This window comes from Pithys albifrons, chromosome Z (assembly GCF_047495875.1).
Source record: "Pithys albifrons albifrons isolate INPA30051 chromosome Z, PitAlb_v1, whole genome shotgun sequence".
NCBI classification, from domain to species: domain Eukaryota; kingdom Metazoa; phylum Chordata; class Aves; order Passeriformes; family Thamnophilidae; genus Pithys; species Pithys albifrons.
Genome location: NC_092497.1, coordinates 54,031,843 through 54,054,385, shown reverse-complemented (window position 1 = coordinate 54,054,385; position 22,543 = coordinate 54,031,843). Strand labels below are relative to the sequence as shown.

The window sequence follows — 22,543 nt, the reverse complement described above, 5'->3', positions numbered from 1 at the left end:
GACAGACATGCTTGAAACTTTCAAGTGGATGAAATGTATAGAATTTTAAACCTTAAGATTTATGAAATTTTAAATTGGCAATAAATTTAATCTTAAAAATTTGTCTTTGGTACTTAATTGTCATGCCTTATTTCACTATCAAAAGCATTAAAATATTAATTCTGAAGTTCAATATGCTTTTCACCAGTTACATGAAGCTTACTGTCTCATGATTTCAAGCTGAATAGCAAAAACATGTTCCAGCCTTTATCTATCCCACACTGAGTAGTGAGTTCAGCTCTGGGACCTCCAGCATATGAAGATTGTGGACTTGCTGGAATGAGTCCAGAGGAGGCCACAAGGATGCCCAGAAGGCTGGAGCAGCTCTGCTATGGAAACAGGCTGTAAGGCTTGGGATTATTCAGAAGTCTCCAAGGTCACCTTATGGCACAATCAGTACCTGAAGGGGCATACAGGAAAGATGAGGAGGGATGTTTTACAAAGGGATGTAGGGATAGGACAAGAGGTGATGCCTTTAAACTGAAGTAGGGCAGATTTCGATTTGCTATTAGGAAGAAATTCTTGACTGTGAGGGTGGGCAGGTGCTGGCACAGGTTGCCCAGAGAAGCTGTGGCTGCCCCATCCCTGGAAGAGTCCAAGGCCAGGCTGGACAGGATTTGGAGCAACCTGGGATAGTGGAAGGTGACCCTGCCCACGGCAGGGAGTTGGAAAAAGATGATCTTTAAGGTCCCTTTGACCCAAACCATTCTGTGATTCTATGGTAAGCCTAGTTAAAGTATGAAGTCATTTGAAATTTCATTGGCCTCCATATAAAGGCCTATGTTTGCTTTATTCTTTTTATTAATTTGTCAATGATCTTTTACACTATATAATAATTTCAGCTTAAAAAGCAATTAATGTAGCATGGATCAAAACTTCCTGACATTATTTTAAATATTAAAAACAACTCAGTAGAAAGTTTTAAATAAGTCCTTAGAGCTAAAAAATTTCAGGGACATACACTAATCCTTCACACCACTTTAATTACCATGAGATTTCCATCTCTTCTTGTCACCAGCTTTTAGAAGTTAATTAGCACTGCTGATGAGGATGGGTTGGCTCCTGGTATTGCACTGAGTTTCTGTGGCCAGGTTTTGCTAGCAGGGGAGCAACAGGAGTGGCTTCTGTGAGAAGCTGCTGGAAGCTTCCCCCATGTCCAAGAGAGCATATGCCAGCTGGCTCCAGGACATGTGAACAACTCTGCAGACAGCCAGGTCAGTGCAGAAGGAGGGGCAGGATGTACCCCAGGTGCTGAAGCTGAGGTTCCCTGCAGCCCGTGGGGCAGCCCAGGGAGGACCAAGGGGTGCAGAAATCCACCTGCAGCCCATGGAGGAGCCCCCATGGAGCAAGTGGATGCCCAAAAGAGAGATGTGACCCTTTGGGAAGCCTGTGCTGGAGCAGGATCCTGGCAGAGACCTGCAGACCTGTAAAGAGAGGAGCCCAGGCTGAAGCAGGTTTTCTGGTAGGTCTTGTGACCCTGTGGGGAACCCACATTGGAGCATCCTGAGCCTGAAGGACTGACCCTGTGATAAAGAATCCAGGCTAGAGAAATCCATGAAGAACAGCAGACCATGGGAAGGATCACATGGGGAGCAGAGGAGGGATTCGACTCCCCTCTCCAAGCAATGGCAGAAACAACCTGTGATGAACTGACTGTGATCCCCATTCCTGTCTCCCTGAGCTGCTGGGGTGGGGAGGCAGAACTTGGGAAGGAAGTCAGCCATAGGACAAGGGGGCACAGGCTTAAGATCTGCCAGGGGAAATTTAAGTTGGGGATCAGAAAAAAAATCTTTGCAGAGAGAGTGCTCAGGCATTGGAACGGGCTGCCCAGAGAGGGGGTGGATTCCCCATCCTTGGAGGTTTTTGAGATTGGCCGAGGCACTGAGTGCCATGATCTGGTAAAGGGGCTGGAGTTGGACCAAGGGTTGGACTTGATCATCTTGGAGACCTTTTCCAACCCAACTGATTCTATGATTCTATGAGGGGTGGGGGAAAATGCTTTTGAGGTTTATTTTACTTCTCATTCTCCTGCTCTGCTTTTGTCAATAATAAATTTCATTAATATCTGCATTTTGAGTCTGCTTTGCCCAAGACTGATCAGTGCGCAATCTCTCAAGGTCCTTATCTCAACTCATGAGCCCTTTGTTATACTTCCTCTTCTGTGTCCAGTTGCAGAGGAGAATGAGAGTGGCTTTAGTGGATAACTGGTGTCCAGCCAGGATCAATACACTACAACTATTTTGACCAGAGAAGTATTTTATAAAAATCTGTACTATTATAGCTTGTCTAGTTTACGAAACAACACAATATGTTGAGCTGGAAGGGACCCACAAGGATCATCCAGTCCAATCCTTTTTCCTGCACAGGACCATCCCCAGGAGTCACACCCTGTGCCCCAGAGCATCATCGCAACACTCCTGGAGCTCTGTCAGCCTTGGGGCTGTGCCCACTGCCCTGGGGAGCCTGTTCAGTGGCCACCACCCTCTGGGGGAAGAATTTTTGCTAATACTCAACCTAACCATGCCCTGACACAATTCCAGCCTTTCCCTTGGTCCTGTCCCTGGTCCCCACAGAGCAGAGATCAGTGCCTGTTTCCCCTTAGCACATCTGAAAAGACCCAGGGTTGGTCAGGTTTGTTTAACTCTGTAAATTAGTCTGGTGAAAGGTATCCTCTCCCTCCAGCCCTTCCTTTAAAAGGCACCTCTGTAATGGTGCTTAATTTTCAGCTGTATTTTCAGATGTTCCTAGAAACCAATACAGAAGCAAAAAGCATATTCCAAACATCCAAAGGCTTCTCCTTTCTTCCTTGGGAGACCTCAGTCGACCCAACTGAAATGAGCAGAAATTGTTCCACCAGACCTAAATAAAACTCGGTTTGCTGCAAGTGTCTGTGGTAGGTTTCTTTTACTTTTTTTTTATAGGCAATTCCCACCCTTTTCTCTCCTAATCCATTCTACACATTTTCCTATATTTGTTTTTTTTTTTCCTTCTCAAAGTCTGAAGTGTGAGGAGACACCACCACAGAGCTGGTTTTTTTTAAAGTACCAATAAAATCCTAACAAGATATGAAAGCATTAAAAAATTATTGCTTGGTATTGTGTTCTGTGTACCACAAGTCACCATGATTTTGGTTCAGTTCATTGCAATTTTGACCCTTATGTTTGACTAGACAATAAGCAGAGTAACTTCAGGCAAAGGACTGGCAATGCAGAGAGAAGGGTACTGTAAAAGGAATAGAATTACATCTTTGGAGTGCAATCCCATTAATATAAAGGAAATTTGTTGAAAACAGAATTATAGCAGAAGAAAACTACTCCCTGAAAAGTTGCTGTTTCAAAAAATAGAACAAAGTTCTTTGGTTAGAAATCTGTTTAACTAATGTGAAGATGTGTAGCTTAAAAAACTTTTGTATTGCTTTATATTGCAAGTTAATCAAATTATAAAATTTTTCCTCATCATATGTCAATATAAATCAAGTGAAATTATTCTCAAGGCAAAAAAAAGAACAAAGAAATCCATTTATTCCTAGTGCCACACTCAAACTTTCTTTTATAAGGAGAGATAGAAAGATAGCTTTATTCTGCTTATAACGCTTTATATACCTTAATCCTAACATGGAGAGGGAACATCTTTTCACATACAGTCCTAAATTTGCATGTCACATTTGCATACAGCAAATAACAAATTCATCAAATTCTAAATTGCACAAAGAACTAGTTTTGAGACAAAGATCTCCAACTTTCAATCAGCCAGAATTTCAAAAAAAAATTGTTTCTCAGGAAAAAAAAATCTTGCAATGTCAAATCATGCAGTTTCTATAGTGGAAAATGTCTCTTCCATTGTTACATTTTATTATTTTCAGATGTCTTTGGTTTAGCTGGGATGTCTTAAACTTTCTATTTGTTCTAAACAGATAAACTTTGATTAAGTATTTGTCAGGGTTTGCTGGTTTGCTTTTTTGTTTTGGGTTTTTTTGGTTTGTTTGCTTTGGTTTGTTTGTTTGTTTGTTTTGGCCACTTTCCTCCTTCTTACCAAGCAACAAACACAATGTAGCTAATTCTTTCACTGTTTTTCAAATTATGATGATTATTTCTATAAAATTAATATTTTTGAAGACATTTCATCTTAGTGTATACAAACAGTGATTTGTTCTTGTTATGCTACACAACTGGTTATGTGGTATTATTCCTGTTTTATAGGTTGGATGGCTCTACCATTTTTGATCAGGAAAAAGAAAGTGGAAATAAAACTTCACACATTAAAAAATTACATCCTTTAAACAGCAGGAGTCATTTGCAAACAGCGACATGTCACATCACAGCAGACCCACTGACTGCATAACCACAACATAAATCAAAATCTGACTTTACTCTGAAGAAAACATATATTTGTTTCTATTGAAACAACTCTATTGAATTATTCATCCACTTCCTACAGTGATATAAGGCCACATTGTCATTACAGCCACACACAAAAATGGTGACACACATTCACTCAAGGCAAGAGCATCACACCATTTTGATGTGCCAAAAGAAGGAGGAGGCACATAATGAATGCTTCAGGGCACTTATTCATAAATATCTAAAGCCATGGATAAAATATGCTGACACCATACAACGTGGGTCATAGAAAGGTCAACTATTTAGTTATGCAAGTTGAGCAATCTACAATTAATGTTCATCAGATTGTTTAGATGAGCAGACTTATAATGAAGATGTCTTGGGTATGGCAAAACCCAGAAGGGGTTCTGGAAGTTGTGGAAGAAAGAGGAAAGAAAACAGGCCCAGTATCAGCTCATGTAGCCTTGCAGGCTTGTAAAAACTTGTAAAATGCCTCCATTCCCTACGCTCCAGCTTTTCTCACTGTTTTTCCACCTGGTTTTGTTTTTTAAAGAACTCAGATGAACTACCATATGGTACTGACTGGAATAACAACCCTTACACCCTTCAATGACTGATTTTACATATGTATGTATGGCCAAACTTCGTGAACGCAGATTTGGGCAGGGCTCTCCCCACGTGGGCGTGCCCTTCGAGCCTGTGCAGTGGATTTTTTAGGTGAGGCTCAGCATGCACAGAACTGGCCCCACCATTTCAGTCCTAAGGTCCATCTGCCACGGCTGAGCGAGCTTGGACAGTGACAGGGAAGTTCTCAGGACTATCACAGGCCCCGGGACTGACCGGGGCTAACCCTGCTGAGCACCTGAGATCTGACGGGATGGGATGGCAAGGACATCTGCCCGGTATGGTCTCCACTGAGACTCGAACTCACAACCTTGTGATCCAGAGTCTGGAGTGCTCACCATTGCACCACGGTATATTTTGCAAATATGTGTGTGACAAACCACACACACAACCCTACTGGATTTGTACTTACGACAGGAGCTGAAACTGTGAATACAAGACAAAAAACCCAGAACATCAATGCTTATACAGTAGACTCATACAAAACTGTCTACAGAATCTCAGTGAAATTTGCTTCAGAGTGGTGGAATTATGGTTTATTTTCCATTTGCTGCAACAATAATTGAATTTGATTCATCTGAATGTCAAAAATTAATGTGAATTTCAATAAAAGCTGATTTGTGAAAAATTCCTACTCATTCTATTATTTTTCTTCATTAAATCTGTGTTGTCTGAGAACACTTTTTGCCACGTGTATTGGTGTGCTTTACTCACTTGTCTATGCCAAGGCTTCAGTCCAAGGCACTGGATCTTTGGACCCACTATTTGTGACAATTGATTTTTGGGGATGCTGTCAGCCTGCAGGTCACTGACCACAGCTGGGAGACAAAGCTACTTTTTGGTTTCATTCAATCAAGACTTAAAAATCTTCATAAAAACCAAATGGGAAAACAGTGAAAATCTTGTTCTTGCATTTTCATGCTGTACTCTAAAGGACAGTTAAAAGCTTTACATCTAAAGACTTCTGTTCAAAACCTGATATTGATAACAAAAAATAAGTCATATAGAAAAATGGGAAGGAGAACAATCCTGAGATTATTTGTTTTGGTGCAAAGAATCAATGACTGCAGTTTAAAAAGCAAGAAAAGAAACACAGGCTAATGAAGCAGATTGAGTTAGAGAGGGTGAAAAACAAAGACAGACTCCACCAAACAAGAGCACAAATTTATTACCAAGTTTACAGAAATTCATGTCTATTTACTGCAAAAATTACACTAGTTTCCATTTCTAACCCATCTCTGTACCAATCTGAAGTAAAAAACAAAAACAAACCCACAAAACAAAACAAAACCAAACCAAAACCAAAACCAAACCACACAAAACAACCAAAAAAACAAAAAAAACCCCACACCAAAAAGCATTCAGAGCCAAGAAGTATGCCACAAATCTCCTTTTATCAACAACTAGGGTTTGACTGATGTGGGAGTACTGGTCAGTACAGCATTATGGAAGAATCACTGTGGCTTCTGTTAAAGAAAATCAAACTCTATATGCCCAGTGCAGCTCCCTAATGGATCAACACATCAATTAGGTGTAAGCAGACAGAGTGCAGTGGGATACCCAAAAGACCTCAACTGTGGAATCTTCAAGAAAAAGGCACAAAACAAGGGGGAAGTTCCTCACATCGGTAAGAAGCAAGCGAGAGGAAATGGGAGCATGTGGCTAATTTTCACACCAGGAGTGCCGGGACCCAATCAAGTAATGTATTTCTCAGAAATCTTAGGAATGAGGAAAGAGACAAACCAAGCTGGTCACAAGCACTGCAGAAAAATAAAAGACAAAGTGTTAAAAGCTGTAAACAATGTTAAAAACTATTCCAATGCCACTTGCTCACAAAAACAAAAAAAATCCTGAGCCCTAAAATTGCTTGCCTCTGGGAAATAAAACTGGGGACCTTTCCTGTTGAAGTGGCTACTGGCAACAACAGGATCCTTCTGCTTTTATTTCTAATACAAACTGCAACGATCCTATATCTGCAACACTTGAGTATTTACCTGTCATATGACTCAACGGAAAAGTATTACAGACTTCAAGTGCTTCAAAAGCAACTGCAGCAAGAAGTAGCAAGGCTGCTCCATTGAAGGATTTTTACCTTTTTCTTTTGCTGGTGTCAGTTCAAAAATTGGAATTTAATTAAAATTAAAAAAAACACACATGAAAAAGAGGGAAGTAAAAGCAATACACTGTCTGGGATTACACTACTTTCTTAATCACTACTGCAAATGGCATGACATGCATTAGCCATCTAATTTTTTTAATTATGCCAACATTAAATCTTTTGCACAGGTAGAAGAGAGAAATTTTCAGATACCTGCTAACAACAAGTAAACATATATTCTGTAGGCACCTTGAAGAGTTTCTAATGGTTTATAAAGCTATTTACCAGCTTATGAAAGCAATGGAAGCAAACTCTGAAAACCTTGTTATTGGAGATAATGATAGATGGCAAAACCAGGTAATGCAGTGTCAGAGGCTTGTAATCCTACTTGGTATTGACATCTAAGAGCCTGAAAGCAGCTTTTTGAATCTGCCCTCAGAACTACTGTAATCCATCAAGGAATGATGTGTGCCAATTTCCACAGGCTGGAACCTGCAGAAGGAAAAGGAGTTGTCTGAACAGGGACTGCACTCAGCTGTGTTGTATTATTAGCACCCAATGACATGTGTAGTCTCAAAAAAAAGAATGAAAATAGCTAGTAGGTTCTTCTAACACAGATAATCTGACCTCTTATTGCTGCAGGAACTTGCAATTGTTACCTGTTACTGTCTCCAACAGAAATCAGATATGCTTTTCTATTTTAAACTGAAGCTTCTTTTGTTAAAAACAATTATGACCACTGTGATATTTTGTTTACAATCAACTTTCCACTGAGTGTGGAGAAAGCTGACAGAAACACTTTTTTAAACAAAAATTTTTCATATAAAAGCAGAAAAGCATGGTGAAAATTTCAAATTTTAGAAAGTTTTAAACTACCACTGACTTATTTTTAGTTAACTTGATGAAGATTAGTTTGTTTTAGTTAAATTAGATTCCAAGTTGGTGACAAAACCCTTGTGTTTACCTCAGTGACCATGAACACCCCCTGTGAACTGGACCATGTAGTTATGAGCATGCTACAGTGAACAAATATCTTTTTTCTTCACTCAACAGGCCTTACATGACTCCTTTATGAACTCACAGAAAATATCTCAAGACTATACACTCCACTTCCCAGAGCCTAAAATCAGGCTGAAGATGAATTAAACTGATGTTTGGTTAGGTAGGTCTAATGCACTGGAAAAAAAAGAGGCAGGAGAACACATGAAAAGAAGGTAAGAAGAATGCTTGTTGATATCTGAGAGCAGCATTTAGTGATTACTTTTTTTTTAATCTTACTGCCTTCTTTTCTTCTTGCCTTTTGCTAAACTTCCCTGCATTTTCATTTACACCACCTTAATAAAACAGGATGAGCCCCTGAGTTAAAACCTCAGACCTAAACTCAGGCTATTTGTTAAATTGCTAAGTCTGCTGAAGCTTCCCTGCTCAGCCTTCAGCAAGGACAAACACTGGGGGCCTCAGCCTGTCTTGGGGGCAGGGAAGAGAGTAATAATACTTCCTTTGTCCACTCTGCTCCTCAGACTGGAGACCCACATGCACACACATGCCCTGTCCCACACAAAGAGCCTCTATTTCAGCTCAGGCTGATAGCACCCACTAATAAAGCAAAAACCAGCAAAATTTAAGAGTTACCTTCCCAAAACTCATATAAAAAGATAAGAGCTCACTGATTAAAACAGTATTTTTGCTGTAAAGCACCTGCAAAAAGTTTACAGTCACTGGGGGAGAGCTAAAGTAAACCAGCTTGAGAAGAACTACAGGTCCTTTTATTGCCACTCAAGCAGCAATGTGCCACGGCTGGAGGACAGGAAACCTCTTGGACACCACCTTCCACAGCCTTCATGGCAAGAAGATTACAGGGGTAAGACCAAATACACAAGGTCTGAATACATCTCTTGGTACTGCTGCCATCAACAGATATAGAAAAGCTGGGTGAAGTTCTGAATACCTATAGTTTCTTACAGAATTTCGTTCTCTGTTGCTTCATTTAGACCTAATCTCTGCCATTTAAGCACACACAAGCATCTTCAGAATACATGTAAACTGTTTTCTTTATAATAAAAGTATATTTAAGAAGTACTGAGTCCTATATCAATCTGTGTCAGTTTGCTATATTTTAATCATGTGTGTTATCCCCAAACATCTTTATAACTTTGGTGCCTATCAGCTGCTTTGCTCAGTATGTCTCCACTTCTGTTCTGAATTCTTTGTTCTTTACTCTTTTGCCTCAGTTACAATACACTACTTACACCTTCACTGAGAATGCTTTTTGCTTCCTTCTGTTCCTTTCTCTGTGCTGTTGGTGAGATCCACCATCCTCTTCCCAGCTTGGAGAAAAACCCCTTTGTGTTTTTTCCCCATTTTATTTCTATAGTCCTCTGACTGACAAAAAAAAAAGCCCAATGTTAAGTCAGAGAAAGTGCCCAGCCACCTGCACTGCCAATACCAGCTGAAACCAACACTAGTCTAAAACACATTAGCTATGATTTTTCTGAGGAAAAAAAAAAAGCTCCCTCCCTTCAGTTCTCATGCTACATTCACAAAATCTTACTACTCAGAGAATGGTTTTGACTGGAAGGGACCTTAAAGATCATCTAGTTCCAACTACTCTGCTGTGGAATTTGTGGCAGGAATGTCAACTATCCCAGGTTGCTCCAAGCCCCATTCAACCTGGCCCTGGACACTTGCAGGGATGGGGCAGCCACAGCTTCTCTGGGCAACCTGTGCCCGGGCCTGCCCACCCTCACAGGGAAGGGTTTCTTCCCAATATCTAATCTAATCCTGCCCTCTTTTATCTTAAAGCCATCACCTCTTGCCTTATCCCCACATCCCCTTGTAAAAGGTTCCTCTCCAGCTCTTTTGCAGGCTCCACCTTTAGTTACTGGAAAGTTGCTATTCAACTATTATATTTCCTTATTTTTCCCCTTTTCTCACCTGTCAAAGCTTGGTAGCTTTATCTGAAATCCTCTTCCCTCATCAAAATGATATTCCTCCCAATCTATACATTTCTACTCATTTCAGACCCTTTTACTTTCCATTATACAGAGTAGATGAGAACTCTTCTTTCTCCCTCTACATGGGAAGAAGGCAAACTTTTATCATTGACAGTATTCTCCTTTCTCACTTCTTTCCATGATAAAGTAGGAAGAAAACATCATTGCTATTCCACAGCTTCACCAATTTAAAAAATGTGCAGGCCATGAGAAGTAATAAAAATATCATTTACTCAGAAAATGTTGGGAAACCAAAGCAACTGGTCATGCTAGAAAAAACCTGCTCTTACATGTACATCTGAGAATGAGGCCTCTTAATCTGTTGCTTTTTCTTTGTGATTATTTTCTTGGGGAAAACTCAGATGCAAAAATTCAACGTATTTGTTTTCCCCCTCTAAAAATTGCAACACAAAAAGCTTAGACAAAACAAAATGCATGAACCTTATGTGTTTACAAATCAAAGACCAGAAGCCAACCAGAGGCTGGATAGGAAACAGAAAAGGTTAGTGTACATATCAGAAAAATCATGAGCTCCCAAGGAGGTTCTGCTTTCTTTTCAACCCAGAAGTCTCAAGTTGAATATGATAATCGTGCCAGTCATTAGTTTCAGCTCAGCCTCCTGTCTCCAGGCTGGAAATTACTCTGCTCAGAGCCCAGACAGCTGAACAACCAGTCACTTTTTATCATATAACTTAGGCTGGGAGGCCAAACTGAAGGAAAGCTACATATGTTCTATATTAGGAAGAAAATACCTAATTTGAAAGAACTTAATTTATGAAACAATAAAAAGCATGCATTTAAAACACAATGATGTAAAAAAATAACAAAACAAAATCTCTTATAACTCTGATGTGATGTGCAAGGGAAATTCACATACCCTTAAACCATAACATTTTAGTTAAAGTTATGAACTGTTCCTAAACTCAGTCTAAAACTAAGCCATTGAGATCTTTCCTACTGTAAAATATCACAGGCAACTCTTGCAACCAACAGAAGAAATCATTGCCTCTTGCTTTTTCTTGGAAAGCATGGACTATTATATTAAAAGCATAAATTACAAATTACTACTGAACTAAATAGGCATTTAAGGTATCTTTTACAGCATTTTCATGTATTCCACCTCATGTAAAAAAAATAACATTTAAAGACTTTTAAAAAGTTAATAATTTTGAGACTTTTAGAGACTTTTCATAGTCATTATCAAGATATACTACAGGAGCCATCTTTATTTAACTGAGTAATAGAAAAATAAATCAGTAACTTCTTTTTTGCATTATGAGAAAGTTTACACAACACCAAGATCAGGTAAAATTTTACTTAGCCCTGTCACAGTTGTAAAAGCATATTACATTAGATTAGACAGCTATTATATATGCAATTATATATACTAAATGAAATTATATATACTAAATGTATGTTGTACTTTTGTGACAGGGACAGAAGCAAATTTGGTTTACTACCTCCAACTCCAAGCAAGAAAATGCAAACTAATTGCAATAACCCAGTTTTCACATAACTGTAATGTAGCTGAACTCTTGTATAACAACAGCGTCCTACAAATAGAGTAGAAAGGCCAAGACTTCCAAGGGGAGCAGGGAAATATGGATGCCAAAACACTGGTGGTTTATGTACTGTATGCAGCCTGAATTCTGTAGCTTAAAATTTCACAATAAATGATAAGAAAGCAAACTTTGATGCTTTCGTCACCACAAAAGTTAAGTCACAATACCCATATGTACAAGAATCTTAAAAAAGTCAAACTATTTAAAGCATAAGCATTCCTACTGAAAACTCTGAGCACAGATGGAGTCTGTCATATGAGCTAACACAATTTCACAGCCCTGAATCTAGTTAACTAGAGAATAGAAGTAAACTTAACCAGGAATGAAAAGAAATGGGAAAAAAGCACAAGCTTACCAAGTTGTCTGGCTATAAATAAAAACAATAATAAATAAAAACAAAATCAGTCAAATGAAAGAACCCCAAACCAATAAATCATTTTGAATATTACAATTCTACCACACTGTGGTTCAGTGATAATTATCATCCACATTGGATACGTAACTCTGGCTGCAGAATTTGTACAAATGTTAAGCTCCATCAGAATTAGGGGTCAGACTATAAAGCAACTCAACAGCGCCCAATTCCTTGAAAATCCACTCTGAACAAACAGACTTTACTTTAGGGAGGTGTACATTCTACAGACAAATTTCTATAAAAGGCTATAAAATCTCTGTCAGTATTAATGAATTCTTAACAGAATAATCACATTTCTCCACTAATCAAAATGTAAAAGATTTGAGTCCTTGCACTTGGTTCCTAAGAAGCAACTACAGAGAATGGGGTGAAATAGCAAACAGTAAACCTGGTTTTAAGAATGAAAGCAACAACCAGTTAGAGACAAATAAATTAATCCTCTAGTTTTCTCTTATGCACATGATAATGTGATATATAGTGGGTACATAAAACAGCCTAGGATAGCAAATAGAAACTTCTGCTTCTCAGTGCTTGGTTTCATTACTTCCTTTATCTAAATGGAAATTATTTCCATTTCACAGTTAACAAATGTAAAAAAAAAAAAAAGAAACACACACACCTATACACACAAAACATAACAAAGGTGCAAAACAATTTCCCAGTTTACTCACAGCTTTGAGCCCCTCAGAGATGAGTTTGAAACAGGGAATTGCACAGGATTCCCTTCAGAAGCCATTTCCAAACACAGGAATGACAAGAAGGCATTTGGAAGCAGCCAGTGTGGGTTCACCAAGGGCAGATGCCACCAATGCTTTCATCCATGAGCTCCCAGGGGCAGAGACAAGGAGAGGGCAGTATCCTTTGCTCCATTTAAGAAAGGCTTTTGGGACAGTCTCCCACCAAGACACAGTGACTGGTGAGATACAGGCTGAGTGAGGGGACAACAGGTGAGGTGAGTGGGAAATTGGCTGGGCTGCCATCTCAGGGAGTTGTCACCAGCAAAGCCCAGCCAGAGGTCAGTGCAGTCGCCCAAGGGTGAACACTGGACTGGTGACAGCTCAGTATCTCCTTGAACAACCTTGGTGATGTTGAAGAGCACACTCTCAAGAGAACCTGGAGAACTTGCCCTGTGTCGAGAGGCTGAGGGACCTGAGTTCAGCCAGCCCTGATGTTTTTTTAAGGTTTCAAGAGCTCTTTACTGCTGTTTAGTTATCCTGTTCAGGATAACTACCTCAGGATATAGAGAAATAGAAAGCATTACAAATTAAGTGATGTGTAAGATGCTTTCTTGAGTAAGAATTGGTTTAGGAACTGATCCCAGTCTTACAGTAATGGGTTATTTTTTCACTCCACCTCTTTCTCCTACAGAACAGAAATAACCAGAGCAAATTACTTCCCAAGTTCCTCTTATGAAATAGGTGTTATACAGGAAAACAATCCTTCAATTAGCTGCACTTACACAATCCTAACACCATCAGCAATTTTTACAGAATGTTATTTCACGTAGCTAAGAGCAAAAGATGGCTAACCATTTAACTATTATACAAACAAAACAAGGGTCTGAATTAGCTCAAATTCCTATGAATTAAGACAGCTTTGTACTTGTCAATTTGTAATGTGCCTGCCAGACTAAAAAGGAAGACACACTTTCTAAAATTACAAATAATAAATGGTTTACTGGAAGCTTACTGGCTCAGCCAGAAAATACACACCATAAAATACATACATACAGTATTTTTGCATGTAACTGCTCATAATTTCCTTCCTTATTCACTTCTTTTACCTCTTTGACACTGAGGACCAGTAAACCCGTAGACACAGGCACAGCGATTGGGTCCAATGCACCGTCCTCCATTCTGGCACCCACTTTCACAGACAGCTTCAATCAACAACAACAAAAAAAGTTTTAGATGTTATAGCAATGGTATTTCAAAGAGTAATACATGCAGTGTTAAAAAAAAAACAAACAAGTTTTTTACTCTAACTGCTTGAAGTCTTTCTGAACCTGAAGATGAAACTGATTTCCTTCCTACCACTGTCACAAGCAATGACTGGACAAATCAAATTCCATTAGTACCTGTTTAATGCTAATTGCAAAGAGCTGTTTAGCACAGATTCAGCACAAATTAACAGTGGATGTTTAACTTTTTTTTAATCAGTTGTACAACGCTTGTCACTAATCCTAAGAACTTTCATCAATCAGTGAACTTACCTATCCCATTAAACCTCAACTATTTTGAGTCTTTTTGAGCATATTTAATTGTGCTGTTCTGCCACAACACCAACAAACCTCTTAAGAAACTCCAGGGAGTCCAAGAGGCACATAATCATCTCTCAGAGTTGATACTGCCAGCAGAAGAAATTATGTTTAGAGGCAAGGAAAAAGAATTACCAATTTAACTTACCTTTTAAGTCTCTGGAAAAAACTGTGTTTCTTGAAAGACTCCAGCAAGAAATAAATTTTTGCTGGGTAGAGTTGGGGATGGGGGTGAGGGATGTACAAATGCACAGTATATTTGGATGGAGAAGATGCTTTTCATAGTCATGTGACGTCAGAGCACCCATATTTACCAATGGTCCGAATCAAGAAGGTGCTTCCTGCCAAACCACAGACATTTTCTCGATTTGAAAGAAGACAGCTCTTCAGCAAGGTTGAAAAATACTATTAAAAACAGTGCTACAACTAACCCTTTCCACCTATTTTCAGGCTCATTCCTTCCAGGACATGAACATGTGCCTTGTCTAAAATCACATTCCAAATCAAAACATCTCAGCTTTAAAGGACAGTCTCTTTTTTTAAGTGACTCTCAACACCACCAAAGAAATCTTGCTCTGGAAGTCTTTAGGCTGCCTTCCTACTAGATGTCATCAGCTTGAAGCTGAGTTTTATAACACTTTGAGTATCCAGTGCAAAAGAATCTCAGCAACCCAGAGAAGGTAAATATTTCAAACTGGGGAAATGTACAGTTTCCTCCTGTATAATAATGGGAAAAAATAATATATACTGTTGTGTGGAAATGTGATAAAGTCTTACTTCTTACCAAGAACCACAAAACTAAATTACTTTTTACTGACAAAGGATGCCTTATGAATAAAACAAAGATACTTTGTTCCATGTGTTGCATTTACTGAGTTAATGGACAGTGACACTTTAGTCAGACAATTAACTACAATATATACAAGACACATTTTACTAAATGGAAATAAAAACATGCTTACATTGTCTAGAAAACAAATATCCAATCTTACTTGATATTTTAACTGTCCTATACACTGAGACTGTGTTCAGATCTTCTGGATCATTTCAGGGTTACCATTTGAAAATTCAATCATCTTTCTATTTATTCACTGGAAATACGCCTCTTTTCAGAGCATTCAGCTGTTGACCCAATCCTTTAAAACAAGCAGGAAGGAGCCAGCAACTCTTCATAGTAAATTTCACTGTGACTTTGGTCACAGTTTAGTATTATGATTATTTGCTAAAATTTCAGAGAGTTTTCTCCAGTTAGAAATAAAGCAAGAACAAAACTGCTTTCCAGAATTTTCAAAAACTATTAAGGCAAAAGCATGTCCATACTACGCAGTCTAACTCTTCTTTGCATAGCTGCCCTTTGTTTGCCACTAGTTCCCTCAGACTACCTTCAGCAATAATTTCTCTGCTAATTAGCAGTCAGCTGGCCTCAGTATACACTTTCAGTCTTTCTTCATGACTGCAGCTTTTAATGACTTCTGCTGTTTGCTCAATTTGTACAGCAAATAATGGACTTTCTGTCTTGTCTGACAACCCAAAAAGGTATCCAAAAGCTTGGAACTGTATGTCATCTTTTACTCCTTGGAGAAGCAGAAATCAGGAAAACATGCTTTAACCCAGCAGTGAGACTGCTATCCTGAGACAGAGAAACTTTGTTAATGAGAATGACAAATCAGTGATCATCTGGTATGAAAAGTGGGATGTACAGTGACATTGTTCCCCAAGTATCCTCCAAAAATGTTTGGTGAACTTGATCTCTAATTTTAATTTTAGAGATGTCCTAGTTCAGCAAGCTGGGACCAGTTTATCACTGTGTGGGTGTGACCAAGCTGTGCATTCTAAACCCTCTGGGCCATTGCCCAGGAACTGTTCCCAATGGCCCATTGGCAGCAGCTGCCCAGGGCACACCTGACCCCTCAGGCTGGGAGCTGGCTGGGAAAGAAGCCTGGCAGAGGAGCTGGGAGAACTGCCCTCCAGGGAGTCCTTGGCACCTCCACACCCACCTGAGGGCTCAGCTCTGCTCATGGGCCAGCAACCATTCCAAAATCCCCCCTGACTGCCAGAGTCAGATCCCTCAGTGTGGAACTCCCTGCCCTGGGGGAGGGACTGGGGGCTCCCACCTGCACCTGAGGGGAGAGAATCTTGAGGCTTTTGGGACTTGGGGAACCATTTGCCAGATCCAGAGGAGGAGCAGAACCTTGACAGGACTGCGACCACCACTCTCCACCAGACTGTGCCATCATCTGCACCAACAGGTTTTTCACCTCCTTTTACTCTGGACTCGAAGGAACCACGTGGGGCTCAGAACAGGGGCCACCAAACCCCACTGTGTTTGTGCCCCACGGGGCTGGGTTACACTGCTGGGTTTGTGGGTTAAAACTAATTTCTCTTTGTGCCATTGCATTTATTGTAATATTTTTATTAAATTGTAACTCTGACTCATAATCTCTTTCGTATTGGGTTTGTTTCTCCTGCCAGTTTACCTTTAAACCAGCACAAGAGAACCAAAATGCACTTCATGAATGAAAAGCCATCCAGCCAAACACTATACCCCAAGCCAACATTTCTTGTGGATATTTCATTACATTTCAGCACTCTGGCTTTTTTTCATTCTCCCACTCTAACTCAGGTGAGAAGGCTTGACTTGCAGAAATGATGGGGCCTCACTTTGAGGTGGAAGAGATGCAGGAATGACTTACGCTGCCCACAGTGAGTCCCAACGTAGCCCTTCTGGCACTGGCATCGCTCGTCCACGCACGTCCCTCCATTCATGCACCTGATGCTGCACTGCTGGACTAGAGCCGAGCCCAGAGAGACACGTAAGTGGTACCACACACCTGCATTTCAACTTGCTTAATTCTTTTAACACTTTTTTTCTTTTCTGTTTGTTACGCAGATTAAACAGGCACAACATTCGTCCATGCAGTAATGACAAGCTACCTTTGGAGAAGTTGGTGGGTTTTAATTGAGGGTTAAAAGGGAATTACTTTAAATCTCTAATGAAAATACAGTAAGTGCTTACTAGATTTCGATCCACACGTAGGTGATATCTGTCCACTGGCACAAGTGCACATGTTAGGACGGGAACAAAATCCATCACCACAGCTATTTCTACAAATTGCTGAGGAAGAACAGAAAATGACAGTGATGGTGATTAACAGTAACCTTAAACTACAGGGAAAAAAAAGATAAAAATATATTAACAGCTTCTATTACAAAAGCCCCAACTAATTAACACTTGAAAGCTCAGTTCATTGGGACAGTTAATACACATGCAAAAGCAACAGTAAGTGAAATAAAGCAAACCTAATTTTGGCATAATCAGTGTCTGACAAATTTAAAGACAATCAATTATGGCATTTTCAAACACTGATCTGAGCACTGGAACCAGGTAATCAACCCTTTCAGTAACTGGAAATACCAGCCATACATCCAAAAGTAAGTTGCAATTATTAAAATTACTTATTTTAGACCACAAAACCTGCAGAAAGTGTTACGAAGAATCCAAGATTTAAATGGATACAAACAACAAAAATGGCAGTTTATGCTGTGGCTTCACTCTTATAATAGCTATTTTAAAGGCATTTTAGGGTATTTTTCAATTTTTCTAAGATTACCCACACTTTACACAAAACAGTTTTGTGAAAAGTCAACATCCAAATGCTGGACTTTGCAGAGCAGCTGGACTACCAAAAGCATCAAAAGAAAGATTGAAATATTATGAGCCAGCACAGCACAGAAGGACTTCAGAAGAACATATATTGAGAGAGAGAGAGCTTGCAAAGCAAAAAAACAAGCCAGAATCACAATTTCTTTGTAAATAACTCTAAGGGTTTGAGAGAACTAAATAATCTGGCAGCACATCTCCACTGAAGGAGCACTGAATGGAATAAATACCCTTAGCAGATAACCTGGCAAGAAAATAGTAGCTACCTAAAAAATCCCTGTCTATATACTTTAAAAGGAAAGAAAAACAACCCCACCTGGCTATATATGTAAAAAACAGCAAACAAAACTACGACTTTCCCCAGAAAGCTTGTGCTTGTGATTTATAAAAATGTACATAATTGTGGCACAATTCCCATAAGAAAATAAATTGTTTCCTTGACCCATCACAGAATTCAAACAGGCCACCTGCAAAATCTTCTCTCACCTTCTTACCCTTCCTGCACTAAAGTAAAAGCTCTGTACTGATGCCAAATGTGACCAAACCAATGCAAACCAGACCTGGAAAACCCACATCCTTTACCTACTCAAATAAAGGCCATATTTTCTTTATGAGAGTGGAGTAGACAAAGTCACGCTACTGGTCCACGGGCACCACTCTTTAGGCATCCAAAAGATGTAACATGCATCATCGACATTTGTGATTAAATTCCTCTACAACTATGCCCTAAATATGAAGGTATGAGAGGTGAAAGAGTTGTGTGATTTTGCTGTTTAGCTAAAATTAGAGACAAACCACTGACTGACATGAAATACTTTTGCCATTAGCAGAGGTAAAAGTGAGAAATGGGACTTGGATTTTGAGCACTTGAAAAGCACAGGATATGGGGCTGTTTTCCATATATTGCTGTTCAGTCCATCTTTATACAACACAGCTCAATCTCCCAATAAAGCAAGGTTTATATTTAGACCCTTTGGTTAATTTATTTATTATCTACAAGGGAGTAATATTTTATCAACTGAAAGCCCTAGACCTTAGAGCATATTCTAAATATGCTTTCATCAGTACAGTTTATGAAGAAATAGAAAACCTAAGCAGACGTTTGGTTTTTAGATAAAAGATCACTTTTAATCATACATATGTCACAGATCACCATCACATAATGAACTGGAAACACTGTCAGGTGAGAATGGTTTCCTCTTCACCTACTACTGGGTCACAGACCTCTCCTCATGAACTACTGCTGTAAAATCACCAATTACAATCTACACTTATTATAATCAACACATCTCTGATAAGAAGTTTGACAGCTTGTCAAGCACCCTGTGCAGGAAGCTTTGTCTAGATAAACAAGTCTTGCTAAGGCGAACATCATCTCAACAAACCTTCAATGTGATCTTGACCCTTGACCAAAACACAAACAGAGAAGTGTTACAGACAATCCTGTAGATGGTCTGGCAAAATCATTCACCCTTCAAATGTGTTAGAGAGCTGCAATTAGACTCCAGTAGGTAAGAAGGAGGTAAAAGATACGCTTTGTGCACATAAATGAAAAATAAGCCAAAGATTATTCTGGATGTGGCCAGACCTGAGACCAAGACCTTTAAGAGTCACTAGGAGTCACAACTTAAAGGTAGTTTATAAGGATTTCTGAAAGCACCTAATTTCATTTGAGACAGACACCTGGCTGGATTGAAATAGGCAGCCTAAACCCTTATTAAAAACTCTGGTTTACATTAAAGTAAGCCAGTGTTGAAAGAGCTGATAAACGTGAACCGAACATTTTGAGGAACTCCTCTTATTCCACAGGGGCATTGATCCAAGTATCTTCCTCTGAATGACGTGTTTGTCCTTTCACGGGAAATGCCAGGTCAACTTTAGATAAAAATCAGTGATACCTGGCACAGTTATCATCAGTATCAGCAAGGCAAATTTACTTACGTAAAATGCATAGACGTGAACACATAGAGAGTCCAAAATCAAAAAGCAACAGCCCAAAAGCCACCAAAAGTCAAAAGTTTGGCAGACTTTCGCTTACCACCCCTTTCTTCCCCATTTTTGTCCTGCATGTCTGCAGTTTTTTAGATGGAGTACCAGAAAAACCTCCACTGCTTATGTAAAAGGCAGTATCTTCTTGAAACCTGAATTCTGAAGCAGAACCTACTTATTAGGAAAAGAGACACTGACAGGCTAGAAGGAATGGGAACACACATGAAAATTTAAGGGCTGAAAGAAGCATTTGCCTACTATCTACCCAACAGACAGAAATTTAAATTTAATTCTCTATTTCAACAGAGATAACATCCCTGACCAGAGCACTGCAAACATTCCCCAACACTTTTCTTCTTTTGCCAACCCATGTATGTCAGCAGCCACATCTGTCAGCACAGCACCCACCATGACCAGGCAGCAATCAGAGTCTACATGGTTTACAACTATTAAAACATAACTGAAAATGACAGGCAAGAGAAGAAGCACCCCAGAGGGAAAAAAGCTTTCCATTTGACTGTAACTCCAAGCTAGCATGAAAGTTTCAGACAAGTTCTGATCTGATTTGCTTTATATCAAGACCTCCTGAGGTTTTTTTAATCCATGTTACTATAATTGATTATTTGATTCGAGGAGGATTTTTTCCTTTTTCCTTCACTGTCATATTCTTCTAAAAAACTAGGTGGAGATATAATCTTTTAAGATCATACCAGAGAAAAGAGTAATTGGGCAACCCTTTGACTACAAAGAATGAAGACCTGTAAATCCGTCTTTTTTTTTCTTTTCTGTTTCTTTTTAAAAATAAGAGAAAAAAACACAAGTGAATTATCTTTTCTCATACTGAACAGAGCAATAAACCACAGAGGAGTATTTACTTTTATTATTAGCCCTAGAGCCTGAAGTCAGACACTTACGAACAATACATTGATTTCCTCCAGGGAGTGTCTTCCATCCAGGACAACAATATGAATGAAATCTAGAGCCGCACACATTTGGTCTGTAACACAGACAAACCAATAAATGTATAAATAAAAGTACAAACCACTGTAAAAAGAATTTAAAGTTTTATGTACACATAAAGGAAGAATTCAGATGCATTAAACCCAAAGTGAACAGTAAAGTTGTCTACAAAAAAAGTCCTCCCCAAAGGAACAGAATCCTCCTCCACCACAAGAAGTTACAAGGCATTTAATTTTTGGATTAGTTCAAATGGTTAATATAAAGAGGAGAGGCACATGAGGCAAAAACAGGCCAGATTCACCCCTATAGGAACTACTGAGGGTGTGGAAGGGATGAGTTTGCATCTGCATTCAAGCACGGTCTTAGAACCCTTACTGTAAAAATGGGCTTCCTGTTGACATCTGATACAAGACTGAAGGGATGCTTGGTCATAAAGATACAGAAAGTAATTCAAAAGACAAAGAACTCTCCAAAACTTTAAAAAAATAACAAAAACAAAACGGAAAACAAAAAACCAAACCAACGCAACCAAACAAAACCAATCAAACAAAAAAAAAAACCAAACCCCCTTCACCACAGACTTTGCATCATTTCTTCACAGAAGCCAAAATCCAGTGAATGTCAGCGTATCTTAACATCCTAACACACCGGATCAAGAAGCCCAGCGTGGTCCATCTGTTGGCTGCAATGCAGCCCCACACAACGTCTGCTTTTAATTAAATCGCACTAATTAGGAGACCATCGCCAAGGACCAACCACCCAGCCCAGCTGGACCGCAACCCCTCAACCACACAAAGGGGCACGATGCACAGGGGGGACACGCGAGGACCACAGACGTGGAGATGCTCGGTGGAAAAGGACCGAAGAGGCAGCGGGGAAAGGGGTTTTCGGGCGGGGAAATGCGGCACATCCCTACCCTCGGAGCGCATCCTGCTGTCCCCGCCGGCGGACGCGCCCGGCAGCGCTTCCAGCGCCGTCCGCTGCTCCCGGAGCGCGGAGAGCCCGTCGGTGCTGCTGCTGCTGGAGCGCCGGGCAGCCCAGCCACAGCAGGAGGGAGAAGCAGCAGAGCCAACGCCGCTTCCCCATCCTGCGGCTATCCCGGCGGGAAGCGCCGGTCCTGCACGGCTGTCGGTGGGCTGGGCTCTGCTCCTGGGCGAGGGGAAGCTTCCAGCAGCAAAATTCCTGGTCCTGCCCTCCCCAGCCTGCCCGGCGGGCAGTGGGGCGCGGTGATGCCCGCAGAGGGATGCGGGGTCCCCGTGGCGCACCCCCGGCACCGCACACCCCCCTGAGGGGTGGAGGGGTAAAAAAACAGTCAAAGAAGCCGAGTAGGTTGGGATTTTCTTCCCCGCCGCCGCCGCAAGAAGAAATCCAAGAAAGCCGCGCTGAGTTTGCCCCCTACAAAAATAAGATGATAATGAACCGCGCCTAAATAAATGTGCCAGAACAAACCCGAGGGGAGAGCGAAGAGCCCCTGCCCAGCACCAGGGGCGGGCTCACACGGGGTGGCGGAGCGGGAGGTACCCGGAGGCGGGGCCGGTGGCCCGGGGATGGAGATGGGGATGGGGATGGGGCGGAGGGGGCGCACACGTGGGGCTGCTGTAGGGG

General features: G+C 40.4%; 1 protein-coding gene across 1 annotated transcript in view; it reads right to left on the bottom strand.

The window, feature by feature from the left end:
* The window catches only part of FBN2 (fibrillin 2), a 146,577-nt gene extending 124,553 nt beyond the window's left edge, over positions 1-22,024 (bottom strand). The window contains exons 1-5 of the mRNA XM_071580039.1: positions 21,855-22,024; positions 20,893-20,975; positions 17,345-17,443; positions 17,022-17,117; positions 13,855-13,950 (exon numbers count right to left, since the gene is read on the bottom strand). Coding sequence (XP_071436140.1) covers positions 13,855-13,950; positions 17,022-17,117; positions 17,345-17,443; positions 20,893-20,975; positions 21,855-22,024 — 544 coding nt within the window. The remainder of the gene's footprint in view (positions 1-13,854; positions 13,951-17,021; positions 17,118-17,344; positions 17,444-20,892; positions 20,976-21,854) is intronic.
* Between the last annotated feature and the right edge of the window lie 519 nt (positions 22,025-22,543).